Source organism: Triticum aestivum, chromosome 4A (genome assembly GCF_018294505.1).
Source record: "Triticum aestivum cultivar Chinese Spring chromosome 4A, IWGSC CS RefSeq v2.1, whole genome shotgun sequence".
In the NCBI taxonomy this organism is placed as follows: Eukaryota; Viridiplantae; Streptophyta; class Magnoliopsida; order Poales; family Poaceae; genus Triticum; species Triticum aestivum.
Genome location: NC_057803.1, coordinates 329,171,203 through 329,187,149, shown reverse-complemented (window position 1 = coordinate 329,187,149; position 15,947 = coordinate 329,171,203). Strand labels below are relative to the sequence as shown.

Below are 15,947 nucleotides of genomic sequence, written 5' to 3'. Positions count from 1 at the left end.
GACATGCCTACTATGCGGTTATGCCTCTAAGTCGTGCTCCGACACGTGGGAGATATAGCCGCATCGTGGGTGTTACATGATACTACTGATAGAGAAGAAAAGGGCAGCTTCACAGAAAAGATTCAGTGCCTCTCGTTCCTTCCTCGCTCGTGTTCATAGCTTGTCGCTTGCTCATAGCTCATAGTCCAAGCAAAACTGTCCACAATGTGTCTGCTTCTGGTCGTTGTTGCTTCCCCGCATGCTCGCGTGCTGCTCCCTTAGATCAAAAGCCTCTACCACATCCCGCTGCTCCCGCCCAACCATCACCCCCTTCTGCTCCGCCTCGATCTGCCGGCACTCCACCTCGATCTGCCGATTCCAGGGCTGCTTCGCTCTGATCCACCGGCCCATTGACCAGTTGTTCCAGTCCGGCTCCCGATCCATCCGCTGGGCTTGGTCTACTGTTAAGCCACCGCCACTTCCGTCCTGTGCGGGCTGCAAGCTGATTTGACAGACCAGTAACCTCCGGCTGCCATGTTCGTTGGTTCCTGGTTAACTGGTTTCACCTCAATTTGTTCAACAAAAAACAGATACAATGTATATGTTGTCAAGCTATGTCATCATTCCACGTTGCCCAGTAAGTTTTGATGGTACTAACACACCAAGTTTGTCGCCTTCTTTCGCTTTTATATGTGTGGTATTTGTCTCTACGGTGTTTTCCTGGCGAGGTCTCATGCCCACCGTGCCTGGTTCCTCTTGAGGCTCCTACTCCTCCGACGCCACCGGCTCTTGATGCGGATGCTCCTAAGTTTGCCAAGGACGCATCTAAGCTTGCTGATGAGACTGTGGTTTGTGCTTAGAAGCAGCAGGTTTTGGCCTATGAGGAGGCTCTTCCGTCTTATCGTGATGCTCTGTCTACTTACACTCGATGGTTTGATGTTGATGCTTGTGTTGCGTCTATTCTTACTTCCAGTGTTCTGCCTCAGTTTGCCTCTGAATTTATGGGCCTCGCTACCGTCTTCGGGTTGTGGACATGTTTTTGCCAGTGCTATCAGCCCTCTGGTGACGCCTTATACGTGTGCGTGGTTCCCCAGGAGCATGCTCTTCAGCAAGGTGTCTCCACTATTGATGATTCCTTTTTTTTTTGAGATCCACTATTGATGATTCCTACGCACATAGTTTTGCTATCTAGCGCCAGCTTGACTCTCTTCGCGCTGCTCGTTGTTGTACTTGCCAGTGTTGCCAAGTTGTGCTATCAAGCTTGGAGTTTCATCGCGTCTATGAGTTCTTGCCTCGGCTTCGTAAGGAGTTTGAGTCACTGTGTGCTAAGTTGTTTGCTCATGTTCATATCTCTTCTTGAGGCACTTTCATAGATTTGGGCTAATGAGACTCGTCTTTGTGGTGCAAGTTTCATTGATGTTCCCTCGTTGGTCGCTGCTTGAGCTCCTGCTATGCCGTCTGCCGCACCGGTTTTTTCCCGCTCCAGTGCTCCGCCACTCCTCCTGGTGGTGGTGAGGACCGCTCTCGTACTCATTGCGGATACGCAAAAAGTATGGTCACCCCGAGCTTGATTGCTTCTTGAAGAACCGACATCTATGCCCGGCGCGTACAGCGACTTCAAGGACTTGTGCTTCTATCCCAGCCCCTTCAACAGTGTCCCTGACTGGGACACTAAGCAAGATATTGTGCGACTTAGGCATCTGCTTGCAGCTTTGGGTTCTTCTTCAACAGAGTTTACTGGTCTTTTTGCTGACTCTTCTAGCTCAGAGAGACCACCCCCTTCATTGTCAGGAACACATCACAAGAGCTCTGCTTGGTTTTGGCCCTCGCCGCCATGATTTTCTTCCGCTCCCATCACCCTAGTCTATATGCGCTTTCTAGTTTTCTATATTCTCCGCTGCGTCCACCAAGTCCATTGCTCTTTTTCGTGTTTCTCATGTCATGTGAGTTCACCAAACCTTTGTCCATCAGCCTCTTTTTTCGGTCCTTGTTGTTTTCTATAGGATTTTCGTGGCTCTCTTTTTCCATTGTCGATCTATGCCGATTCTCTTGTCGCTGAGCTTCTTTTGCCGTCGGTTTTCTTGGGCTATGATTTTGTGTGCAATGCTTCATCCTCTTGTGTGCCATCTTCTTTGACAACCCATCTTCTCTTGATATTTCTCTTGTATCTTCTACTGATGTGGTGTCTTCCTCTGATGCACCATTTTCTCGTTATCCCCTTTGGCTTGACTCAGACAAGTTTTGAGAACTCTTCATGCTACGACAACAATGTCAAAGACGTGGATTTTGGATTATCACTTTCTTTGTAGGGTTACACTTCTTCAAATGCAATGCTATTGCATATGCTTTGCATTTGAGGGGGCTGGTAAGGAGTGTTAGTATTGGTCTAGGAGTCCTTAAAAAGCTATGTGTTTTTCCTTGAACCCCAAGTCTTGTGTAATATATATATAAATGCAGTAGAGATAAGTTGTATCCATAACAAAAGGCATGTTGCGCTTTAACAGTGGTACACCTCTGCAGGGTTAAATAATCTATCTGAGTAGTTGTGTCCATGGTTATGGACTTGTTGCAGGGTTAAATAATCTATCTGAGTAGTTGTGTCCATGGTTATGGACTTGGAGATGTTGTATTTGATCGGAGAACAACTTCAACCAAAATTGTGTCTTGAGGATTCTTCTTCGTGTGTATACGAAGGGGAATGCAAGGCCGTGTTATGTTTGCGGTTAGGTTAGGTGGATATAATCATTGTTTTTAAGACGTCCTGCCTTGGACGCTTAGGCGATAAGGCATCCTGGCAGCGCCTTATAAATATGCCCGCCTTAGGCGCTAGAGCGGGTGGTGATCGCCTTAGGTCGCCTTACCGCCTTAAAAACAATGGATATAATAGATGGACCATTTACGCTATCTTACCTTGGGTACGCTCTCTTTCCTCATCTCTAATAGACGCAAGTTGCAGCGTGTCTCTATAGGATGCTAGTGCTTGCTGCGGCTCAAACCTCCTCATTTTTTTAGAACAATGCATACTTAGAATAGATCTGGTGTAAGTCTTGCGGAGTACATCATGTGCTCACCTTGTTTTTCAACCACCATTTGTTGCAAAGGACTACTCCGACTTCGACGGTGACTACTATGTTGAGCTTGCACGCCATGAGTGGACCAGAGGTTCCCCGGTGGCTGGCTGAGATTGTGGGCAGGATGTTGTTTATTCCCGGCCCTCTTAGGCCATTTGCTTTTTTGACTGCCCTCAAACTATTTGATCTTTTTCTTGGATGATGTAACCTTGGATATTTCCGGTCTCCAGATGTAATACTTATTCCCTTCGTCAAAGTTGTACTAAATCAGCGACACTTATTTTGGGACGGAGGGAGTATTATTTTAGCTCATGTGAGCATCGTTCCTATGTTATATTACCGTTTGAGTCTTGTGGTGATACAACCACGTAAAAAAACATAAGTGTGTATTAATGCATGTACATATCCTCAGTTGGCAGAAAGCTAAATTTGGAATAGTTCCAAATCCGGGGTCCGACACCGGCCCAGGAGCACCAGGCGCAGCGTGGATGGATAGTGGGGACGCAGCGGCAACGGCTGCATGGAGAGGGCTTGGGCACAAGGAAATGTGAGAGAGGATCCAGCCCGCACTGATGATAACCAATCAGCAGTCAACTCGGTCGGGGATTACTAAACCGGCTGGTTAGTGCAATAACCGGTTTTAAAGTTGGGAGTTGAACCTTAAACCGAGTGGCAAGTTTAGGGTTATAAAGTGAACTTTTCTCCTTAAAATATCCAAATATCTAAATAAGCTGAGCCACTGCAGTAGTGCAACCACAAATATTCCTAATTTGATAAAGGACTACAATTATGATTTTCCGCTAGTTATATAGAGCAATAAAGCACTTCTAATAATTTACTCTGATCATATTCAGCACACATATAGCAATGCCTTGTTGCATGTCTAGATTATTACTATTATAGTGTGTGTCGTTTTCTCAAAACCCAGTATTACAACATGAAGAAATGAAGAATACTTAAATGTACCGGTTTACTTATAACTCATGGATCACTATGAACAAACTAAGAATTTATAGAAGCACGAGACCAGCTGAGTTTACCTTAATTGCGGTCACAATGAAGAATTTCACGCAGAAAGGCTGCCTCTTCACCAACTTCCTCTTTGGCGCTACTACCGCTTGCGGCACTGGATGCAATTTCAATGAAACTGCAGGCAATGGTGCTGCCTCCTCGCAGAGCTGGTGAGCGATATCCTTGAGCATCACAACCTGCGCCTTCTCTGCTCCCATTGACATGATTGCATGCCGCATCGACTCCCGATCTGCCTCCAGCGCTTGTAGCCTTGCACTGAGCTTTTGTATCCGCTGCTCCTCAGCCCACGCCCCAACCCCATCAACAAAGCCCACGTCGTTCCCCATCGGTGTCTGAAAGTAGCAGCAGTCCTCAGGTGCGGCGACAGGCACGCGATGCACTGCGTCCACAGTGTACACCCGGTCGCAGTCATCATCCAGTTCCGACACGTCCTGCTCCACCACGTACGTGAACTCATCAGCCGCTGCAATGCCGCCATCATACAAGCTGTCATTGGAGAGTGCGCGCCCATGGCGCTGGCGCCGTGGTGAAGAGCAGATGACCCCCTTATGGGCATCTCGGCCGGGCATTGTATAGAGCATGTGGTGGGTGCGTGGAGTACCGACGTCGGAGGGCGCAGGATAATCGAGGCATTGGATGGAAGGGTAGTCGTCAGCGAAGAGGTTGTCCCCCGCGGCGGCTGTGGGAGATGAGGGGAGGAACGACGGGGAGAGGAACCCGAGCTGGATGAGGCGGGAGCGGCACACCCGGAGCTGCTCCGAGAGCGACTGGATGGAGGCATCACGCCGCGCGATGGCGTCGTGGAGGGCGGCGACCTCGGAGGCGTCGTGCGCGAACCGCTCCTCGGCGAACCGCCGGAACTGGCGCGCCTCCATCATGGCCTCTGACTTGTCCCGCTGCAGGCGCAGGATCATGGACATGGCCTCGCTGGCGGCCTCGGCAGCGGCGCGGCGCTCCGCCTCGAGCTCCTCCTGCAGCTCCACCATGCCGCTCTGCTGCCACGCGACCGCCTCACGCGGCGCGGCCGCCTCGTCGCCGGGCCCCACCCGCGCGACGGCCTCCGCTGGCAGGTTCCGCTTGCGGAGCGTGACGCGCGCAGGGGCGGCCGTCACCGGCGCCTGGTCATCCCCGCTGCCGCATAGCGGGCACGCGTCGCCGTCGCCGCCGGGGTCGCTCGCCATGGCGGAAGAAGGGCACGCCACAGGCAGGCGCGCATGCGTGGTGTAGGCGCCCGCGCAGGAGGCGAGGGCGGCGTTGGGGCGGTTAGGGTGAGAGGGTGCGGTCAAAGCCGAGGAGAGGCGCGGCGCGAAAGGTGGCCCCGAAGCGAAGGAGTTTGCGTCTCGATGATTTCTTTTCCATGCCAAGTCTGGGGTGGGCGGTCTGGTTTTGGGCAAGTTTGAGGGTGCTCTGCTGGTGCGGGTCTGGCGGGAGGGGCAGTGCGGCGCGAGATTTGGATGCTAGGGCAGGAGCGATGGGTTTGGCTTGGGTGGCTGTGGCCGCCCGCCGTGCCGGAACGGAGGCTGCTGGCGATATTTCTGGCCGGGGCGACTGGAGAATGAGTGGTGTGGCAGGCTGGCGGCAAGGGCATGTACAATGATTGATGAGATAGTTTTATCTTAAATTTTGCATTTAATTTAGAGATGATAAAAGATATCTATAATGGGTCATCTATGGTGAAATGGCTCTCCTCTCCTCCCCCTCCCCCCTTTCCTCCTCCTCCTTCTCCTTCTCCCCCTTCCTCTCCCCGAGGTGCCCCGCTCCCTGCTGACCTTGCTCCGGCGACATCTTCCCCCTCTCCCCGTGCCGTCCTTCGGGCCCAGCTCCTTTCCCTCCCCTTCCTCGTCATCGTCGCGGTCGTCGGTGGCCTCGGCGTCGCCCTTCGGATCTCGTTTATGGGCTCTTGGCGATGACGGTGATGATTCCTCTGACGAGGAGGCCGCTCCCTCGCTGGTGCCCCCGCTGTCGGCGCTGGCGTCCAAGGGCACGCCCCGTCCTTGCAAGTTTGCAACTGGGGGGCAGGGGCGGCCGGTGGCGTCGCCGGAGGGGGGCGCTGACTGGCTTCGCGTTTCTCGCCGTCGTCGAAAGTCTGGTAAGTTCCCCTTCCCATCTGCGGCCTCTAGGATCCTTGGTGCGGCGCTAGCCATGGTGAGGGTGGTGGTCGTCGGTGTGTGCTTCCCTGGCTCGTGCGGCTCTCCGGCCTTCCCTACTCCTTCTTCTAAGGCGCCGTCGTCGGTGCTCCGTGGCTCGTCGAGGGCACGGCGGCGGCGGACGCGCTAACCCTAGATCTGGCTCATCCCTCGATGGTTAGTGGGCCCCATGGGGGGGCTGGATCCTGGGCCTCCTGGGCCGTCCGCGAGTGGGCGGCCCGCACCCCTCCTCTATCCTCGGTGGTCGCTTTTCCCCCTCTCCCCTGTGTGGGCCCTGGGCAGTTGGCAGTGGCCACTGCTCCCCCCTCCTTCTCAGCCTAGCTGGCCTGCTCGGCCCAGGTGGGGTTGGCTCGCTCGGGCTATTTATGGGTGCGTCGCGGCTCCCTTCCCCCCTCCTAGGGTTTTCGGCCTCTGTCATGGATCTGCGTAAACACAGAGCTCCTATCCGCCGTTTCCTCAGACCCACTCCACCTCCTCCTCTTCTCCTCTCCTTCGCGGCGGCTCTCGCTATGGACAAGTCCAGGGGCTCTTCTAGCGAAGCCATGTCCGGCAGCAAGCGCCGGAGTGAGGAGTCGCCGGGCTCGGGGCTCGATCTGGAGTACGAAGCTTCTCTGCGCTCCAAGTTGGAGGCCGAGCAGGCAGCGCGCAAGCAGGTGGCTCACGACCGGGAGGCGTGGGCGGCTGGCCCGGAGTGGCTCCAGTGTGACGAGCGCGAGCGGTCGCAGCCTCGATCTAGCTTTCTGGGGTCTAGATCTGGTGTTGCGGGGCCTTCGCCATCGGATCCCTGGGAGGTCATGACGTCGGGCTGGGCTGGTTGCTCCTCCTCCTCAGGGCCGCGCCCGGCTCCTGCTTCTGGTCGGGGTTCGGTAGCTCCGCTGCAGCAGCCTCCTCGTCCCTCTGGTGCTGGGGCTGGCTCCCATCCGCCTCCACACGTCTTCTCTGGCCCTGCTCCCATGTAGTTCAAGGCGCGTCCTCCTCCTACCCCCTTCCCTGGATCCTCTTCGTTGGGGCTGGGGGATGGCATCCTCCCCCCTCCTCCGCCCCCTCCTCCTCACCAAGGTGCCAGTGCTCCGAGCAACCCTTTCGCCCTCACATGCTTCGCCTGCCACCAACCTGGCCACTTCCAATCGAGGTGCTTCAGCCCTCCATTCTATCTGATATGTAGACCTGAAGGACACCTCACTGTTGACTGTCAAAACCGCACGAAACCCCCGGCTTTTGTTCACTTCGGGACGGGCCTCCCCGGATGTTCTTTCTTTGCTCTGGATAGTGAGCTCCCACTGGTGGTTGCGGACCCATCTCTCTCCAATGCTGCCATTGTTACGGTTCAGGGCCAAAAGTTTTCTCCTCGGACCTTGTTGGAAGGGCTTCGGATCTGGGATGAGGGAGGTTGGGACTGGCAAGTGAACCAGCTATCGGATTTTGAGTTTGCGGTGGTCTTCCCCTCCAAGGATTGTCTGCGTATGATTTCCTCCTGCACTAGCTTCACTCTCCTTTTCAACCAGCTGGTGGTGTCCGTCAAAGCTGTGACTTATGGTGTTGAAGCGGTGGAACCGCTCTCTCGGGTGTGGGTGCTAGTTGATGACGTCCCGGCCGGTCTGCGTTCGGTCCCGTTTCTGATGGCATTCGGTGTTCTGATTGGTAAACCCGTGGAGGTGGATGCTGAGTCCTTGGAGAAGATTGGTCCGGTGCGGCTCAAGGTTTGGTGTGTGGATCATGTGTGTGTTGAAGGAAATATGCCCTAGAGGCAATAATAATGTTATTATTTTATTTCCTTATATCATGATAAATGTTTATTATTCATGCTAGAATTGTATTATCCGGAAACATAATACTTGTGTGAATACATAGACAAACCAAACGTCACTAGTATGCCTCTACTTGACTAGCTCGTTAATCGAAGATGGTTATGTTTCCTAACCATAGACATGTGTTGTCATTTGATTAATGGGATCACATCATTAGGAGAATGATGTGATTGACATGACCCATTCCATTAGCTTAGCACCCGATCGTTTAGTATGTTGCTATTGCTTTCTTCATGACTTATACATGTTCCTATGACTATGAGATTATGCAACTCGCGTTTGCCGGAGGAACACTTTGTGTGCTACCAAACGTCACAACGTAACTGGGTGATTATAAAGGAGCTCTACAGGTGTCTCCAAAGGTACATGTTGGGTTGGCGTATTTCGAGATTAGGATTTGTCACTCCGATTGTCGGAGAGGTATCTCTGGGCCCTCTCGGTAATGCACATCACATAAGCCTTGCAAGCATTACAACTAATGAGTTAGTTGCAAGATGATGTATTACGAAACGAGTAAAGAGACTTGCCGGTAACGAGATTGAACTAGGTATTGAGATACCGACGATCGAATCTCGGGCAAGTAACATACCGATGATAAAGGGAACAACGTATGTTGTTATGCGGTCTGACCGATAAAGATCTTCGTAGAATATGTGGGAGCCAATATGAGCATCCAGGTTCCACTATTGGTTATTGACCGGAGACGTGTCTCGATCATGTCTACATTGTTCTCGAACTCGTAGGGTCCGCACGCTTAAGGTTTTGATGACAGTTATATTATGAGTTTATGCATTTTGATGTACCGAAGTTTGTTCGGAGTCCCGGATGTGATCACGAACATGACGAGGAGTCTCGAAATGGTCGAGACATAAAGATTGATATATTGGAAGCCTATATTTGGATATCGGAAGTGTTCCGGGTGAAATCGGGATTTTACCGGAGTACCGGGAGGTTACCGGAACCCCCCGGGAGGTATATGGGCCTTAGTGGGCTTTAGTGGAAGAGAGGAGAGGTGGCCAGGGCTGGGCCGCGCGCCCCTCCCCCCTAGTCCGAATAGGACAAGGAGAGGGGGGCGGCGCCCCCCCTTCCTTCTCTCTCTCCTCTTTCCCCCTCCCGAATCCTATTCCAACTAGGAAAGGGGGGAGTCCTACTCCCGGTGGAGTAGGACTCCTCCTGGCGCGCCCTCCTCCTGCCGGCCGCACCTCCCCCTGCTCCTTTATATACGGGGGCAGGGGGCACCCCTAGACACACAAGTTGATCCACATGATCATATTCTTAGCCGTGTGCGGTGCCCCCTTCCACCATAATCCTCGATAATATTGTAGCCGTGCTTAGGCGAAGCCCTGCGACGGTAGTACATCAAGATCGTCACCACGCCGTCGTGCTGACGGAACTCTTCCCCGACACTTTGCTGGATCGGAGTCTGGGGATCGTTATCGAGCTGAACGTGTGCTAGAACTCAGAGGTGCCGTAGTTTTGGTGCTTGATCGGTCGGGTCGTGAAGACGTACGACTACATCAACCGCGTTGTGCTAACGCTTCCGCTGTCGGTCTACAAGGGTGCGTAGATCACACTCTCCCCTCTCGTTGCTATGCATCACCATGATCTTGCGTGTGCGTAGGAGAATTTTTGAAATTACTACGTTCCCCAACAGTGGCATCCGAGCCTACGTTTTATGTGTTGATGTTATATGCACGAGTAGAACACAAGTGAGTTGTGGGCGATATAAGTCATACTGCTTACCAGCATGTCATACTTTGGTTCGGCGGTATTGTTGGACGAAGCGGCCCGGACCGACATTACGCGTACGCTTACGCGAGACCGGTTCTCCTGACGTGCTTTGCACAAAGGTGGCTAGCGGGTGACAGTTTCTCCAACTTTAGTTGAACCGAGTGTGGCTACGCCCGGTCCTTGCGAAGGTTAAAACAGCACCAACTTGACAAACTATCGTTGTGGTTTTGATGCGTAGGTAAGATTGGTTCTTGCTTAAGCCCGCAGCAGCCACATAAAACTTGCAACAACAAAGTAGAGGACGTCTAACTTGTTTTTGCAGGGCATGTTGTGATGTGATATGGTCAAGACATGATGCTAAATTTTATTGTATGAGATGATCATGTTTTGTAACCAAGTTATCGGCAACTGGCAGGAGCCATATGGTTGTCGCTTTATTGTATGCAATGCAATCACGCTGTAATGCTTTACTTTATCACTAAGCGGTAGCGATAGTCATGGAAGCATAAGATTGGCGAGACGACAACGATGCTATGATGGAGATCAAGGTGTCGCGCCGGTGACGATGGTGATCACGATGGTGCTTTGAAGATGGAGATCACAAGCACAAGATGATGATGGCCATATCATATCACTTATATTGATTGCATGTGATGTTTATCTTTTATGCATCTTATCTTGCTTTGATTGACGGTAGCATTATAAGATGATCTCTCACTAATTATCAACAAGTGTTCTCCCTGAGTATGCACCGTTGCGAAAGTTCTTCGTGCTGAGACACCACGTGATGATCGGGTGTGATAGGCTCTACGTTCAAATACAACGGGTGCAAAACAGTTGCACACGCGGAATACTTGGGTTATACTTGACGAGCCAAGCATATACAGATATGGCCTCGGAACACGGAGACCGAAAGGTCGAGCGTGAATCATATAGTAGATATGATCAACATAGTGATGTTCACCAATGAAACTACTCCATCTCACGTGATGATCGGACATGGTTTAGTTGATTTGGATCACGTAATCTCTTAGAGGATTAGAGGGATGTCTATCTAAGTGGGAGTTCTTTAAGTAATATGATTAATTGAACCTAAATTTATCATGAAACTTAGTACCTGATAGTATCTTGCTTGTTTATGCTTGATTGTAGATAGATGGCCCGTGCTGTTGTTCTGTTGAATTTTAATGCGTTCCTTGAGAAAGCAAAGTTGAAAGATGATGGTAGCAATTACACGGACTGGGTCTGTAACTTGAGGATTATCCTCATTGCTGCACAGAAGAATTACGTCCAGGAAGCACCGCTGGGTGCCAGGCCTGCTGCTGGAGCAACACCAGATGTTATGAACGTCTGGCAGAGCAAAGCTGATGACTACTCGATAGTTCAGTGTGCCATGCTTTACGGCTTAGAATCGGGACTTCAACGACGTTTTGAACGTCATGGAGCATATGAGATGTTCCAGGAGTTGAAGTTAATATTTCAAGCAAATGCCCGGATTGAGATATATGAAGTCTCCAATAAGTTCTATAGCTGCAAGATGGAGGAGAACAATTCTGTCAGTGAGCATATACTCAAAATGTCTGGGTATAATAATCACTTGATTCAATTGGGAGTTAATCTTCCAGATGATTGCGTCATTGACAGAATTCTCCAATCACTGGCACCAAGCTACAAGAGCTTCATGATGAACTATAATATGCAAGGGATGAATAAGACTATTCCCGAGCTCTTCGCAATGCTGAAAGCTGCGGAGGTAGAAATCAAGAAGGAGCATCAAGTGTTGATGGTCAACAAGACCACTAGTTTCAAAAAAAGGGCAAAGGGAAGAAGAAGGGGAACTTCAAAAAGAACAGCAAGCAAGTTGCTACTCTAGAGAAGAAACCCAAACCTGGACCTAAGCCTGAAATTGAGTGCTTCTACTGCAAGCAGACTGGTCACTGGAAGCGGAACTGCCCCAAGTATTTGGCGGATAAGAAGGATGGCAAGGTGAACAAAGGTATATGTGATATACATGTTATTGATGTGTACCTTACTAATGCTCACAGTAGAACCTGGGTATTTGATACTGGTTCTGTTGCTAATATTTACAACTCAAAACAGGGACTACGGATTAAGCGAAGATTGGCTAAGGACGAGGTGACGATGCGCGTGGGAAATGGTTCCAAAGTCGATGTGATCGCGGTCGGCACGCTACCTCTACATCTACCTTCGGGATTAGTATTAGACCTAAATAATTGTTATTTGGTGCCAGCGTTAAGCATGAACATTATATCTGGATCTTGTTTGATGCGAGACGGGTATCATTTAAATCAGAGAATAATGGTTGTTCTATTTACATGAGTAATGTCTTTTATGGTCATGCACCCTTAAAGAGTGGTCTATTCTTATTAAATCTCGATAGTAGTGACACACATATTCATAGTGTTGAAACCAAAAGATGCAGAGTTGATAATGATAGTGCAACTTATTTGTGGCACTGCCGTTTGGGTCATATTGGTATAAAGCGCATGAAGAAACTCCATACTGATGGGCTTTTGGAACCACTTGATTATGAATCACTTGGTACTTGCAAACCGTGCCTTATGGGTAAGATGACAAAAACACCGTTCTCCGGTACTATGGAGAGAGCAACAGATTTATTGGAAATCATACATCCAGATGTATGTGGTCCGATGAATGTTGAGGCTCGTGGCGGATATCATTATTTTCTCACCTTCACAGATGACTTAAGCAGATATGGGTATATCTACTTAATGAAACATAAGTCTGAAACATTTGAAAAGTTCAAAGAATTTCAGAGTGAAGTTGAAAATCATCGTAACAAGAAAATAAAATTCCTACGATCTGATCGTGGAGGAGAATATTTGAGTTACGAGTTTGGTGTACATTTAAAACAATGTGGAATAGTTTCGCAACTCACGCCACCCGGAACACCACAGCGTAATGGTGTGTCCGAACGTCGTAATCGTACTTTACTAGATATGGTGCGATCTATGATGTCTCTTACTGATTTACCGCTATCGTTTTGGGGATATGCTCCAGAGACGGCCGCATTCACGTTAAATAGGGCACCATCAAAATCCGTTGAGACGACGCCATATGAACTGTGGTTTGGCAAGAAACCAAAGTTGTCGTTTCTGAAAGTTTGGGGCTGTGATGCTTATGTGAAAAAAACATCAACCTGATAAGCTCGAACCCAAATCGGAGAAATGTGTCTTCATAGGATATCCAAAGGAAACTATTGGATACACCTTCTATCACAGATCCGAAGGCAAGACTTTTGTTCCTAAATTCGGAAACTTTCTAAAGAAGGAGTTTCTCTCGAAAGAAGTGAGTGGGAGGAAAGTAGAACTTTACGAGGTAAATGTACCTGCTCCCTTATTGGAAAGTAGTACATCACAGAAACCAGTTTCTGTGACACCTACACCAATTAGTGAGGAAGCTAATGAAAATGATCATGAAACTTCAGAACAAGATACTACTGAACCTCGTAGATCAACCAGAGTAAGATCTGCGCCAGAGTGGTATGGTAATCCTGTTCTGGAAGTCATGCTACTAGATCATGGTGAACCTACGAACTATGAAGAAGCGATGGTGAGCCCAGATTCCGCAAAATGGCTTGAAGCCATGAAATCTGAGATGGGATCCATGTATGAGAACAAAGTATGGACTTTGGTTGACTTGCCCAATGATCGGCAACCAATTGAGAATAAATGGATCTTCAAGAAGAAGACTGACGCTGACGGTAATATTACTGTCTACAAAGCTCGACTTGTCGCAAAAGGTTTTTGACAAGTTCAAGGGATTGACTACGATGAGACCTTCTCACCCGTAGCGATGGTTAAGTCTGTCCGAATCATGTTAGCAATTGCCGCATTTTATGATTATGAAATTTGGCAAATGGATGTCAAAACTGCATTCCTTGGATTTCTGCAAGAAGAGTTGTATATGATGCAGCCGGAAGGTTTTGTCGATCCAAAGGGAGCTAACAAAGTGTGCAAGCTCCAGCGATCCATTTATGGACTGGTGCAAGCCTCTCGGAGTTGGAATAAACGCTTTGATAATGTGATCAAAGCATTTGGTTTTGTACAGACTTTTGGAGAAGCCTGTATTTACAAGAAAGTGAGTGGGAGCTCTGTAGCATTTCTGATATTATATGTAGATGAAATATTGCTAATCGGAAATGATATAGAATTTCTGGATAACATAAAAGGATACTTGAATAAGAGTTTTCCAATGAAAGACCTCGGTGAAGCTGCTTACATATTGGGCATTAAGATCTATAGAGATAGATCAAGACGCTTAATTGGACTTTCACAAAGCACATACCTTGACAAAGTTTTGAAGAAGTTCAAAATGGATCAAGCAAAGAAAGGATTCTTTCCTGTGTTACAAGGTGTGAAATTGAGTAAGACTCAATCCCCGACCAATGCAGAAGATAGAGAGAAAATGAAAGATGTTCCCTATGCTTCAGCCATAGGCTCTATCATGTATGCAATGCTGTGTACCAGACCTGATGTGTGTCTTGCTATAAGTCTAGCAGGGAGGTACCAAAGTAATCCAGGAGTGGATCACTGGACAGCGGTCAAGAACATCCTGAAATACCTGAAAAGGACTAAGGATATGTCTCTCATATATGGAGGTGACAAAGAGCTCATCGTAAATGGTTACATTGATGCAAGCTTTGACACTGATCCGGACGATTCTAAATCGCAAACCGGATACGTGTTTACATTAAACGGTGGAGCTCTCAGTTGGTGCAGTTCTAAACAAAGCGTTGTGGCGGGATCTACATGTGAAGCGGAGTACATAGCTGCTTCGGAAGCAGCAAACGAAGGAGTCTGGATGAAGGAGTTCATATCCGATCTAGGTGTCATACCTAGTGCATCGGGTTCAATGAAAATCTTTTGTGACAATACTGGTGCAATTGCCTTGGCAAAGGAATCTAGATTTCACAAGAGAACCAAGCACATCAAGAGACGCTTCAATTCCATCCGGGATCTAGTCTAGGTGGGAGACATAGAGATTTGCAAGATACATATGGATCTGAATATAGCAGACCTATTGACTAAGCCTCTTCCACGAGCAAAACATGATCAGCACCAAAGCTCCATGGGTGTTAGAATCATTACTGTGTAATCTCGATTATTGACTCTAGTGCAAGTGGGAGACTGAAGGAAATATGCCCTAGAGGCAATAATAATGTTATTATTTTATTTCCTTATATCATGGTAAATGTTTATTATTCATGCTAGAATTGTATTATCCAGAAACATAATACTTGTGTGAATACATAGACAAACCAAATGTCACTAGTATGCCTCTACTTGACTAGCTCGTTAATCGAAGATGGTTATGTTTCCTAACCATAGACATGTGTTGTCATTTGATTAATGGGATCACATCATTAGGAGAATGATGTGATTGACATGACCCATTCCATTAGCTTAGCACCCGATCGTTTAGTATGTTGCTATTGCTTTCTTCATGACTTATACATGTTCCTATGACTATGAGATTATGCAACTCCCGTTTGCCGGAGGAACACTTTGTGTGCTACCAAACGTCACAACGTAACTGGGTGATTATAAAGGAGCTCTACAGGTGTCTCCAAAGGTACATGTTGGGTTGGCGTATTTCGAGATTAGGATTTGTCACTCCGATTGTCGGAGAGGTATCTCTGGGCCCTCTCGGTAATGCACATTACATAAGCCTTGCAAGCATTACAACTAATGAGTTAGTTGCAAGATGATGTATTACGAAATGAGTAAAGAGAGTTGCCGGTAACGAGATTGAACTAGGTATTGAGATACCGACGATCAAATCTCGGGCAAGTAACATACCGATGACAAAGGGAACAACGTATGTTGTTATGCGGTCTGACCGGTAAAGATCTTCGTAGAATATGTGGGAGCCAATATGAGCATCCAGGTTCCGCTATTCGTTATTGACCGAAGACGTGTCTCGGTCATGTCTACATTGTTCTCGAACCCGTAGGGTCCGCACGCTTAAGGTTTTGATGACAGTTATATTATGAGTTTATGCATTTTGATGTACCAAAGTTTGTTCGGAGTCCCGGATGTGATCACGGACATGACGAGGAGTCTCGAAATGGTCGAGACATAAAGATTGATATATTGGAAGCCTATATTTGGATATCGGAAGTGTCCCGGGTGAAA

General features: G+C 48.7%; 1 protein-coding gene across 2 annotated transcripts in view; it reads right to left on the bottom strand.

Annotated features, from left to right (window-relative positions):
• The window catches only part of LOC123086057 (myosin-binding protein 7), a 79,605-nt gene extending 73,980 nt beyond the window's left edge, over positions 1 to 5,625 (bottom strand). Inside the window, exon 1 of one of the 2 annotated variants that reach the window (XM_044507751.1) lies at positions 4,091 to 5,625. In XM_044507751.1, the coding sequence (XP_044363686.1) occupies positions 4,091 to 5,263 (1,173 nt within the window). In that variant the 5' untranslated portion in view covers positions 5,264 to 5,625. The remainder of the gene's footprint in view (positions 1 to 4,090) is intronic. The other variant, XM_044507750.1, reaches the window with a different exon arrangement.
• Positions 5,626 to 15,947: the final 10,322 nt, after the last annotated feature.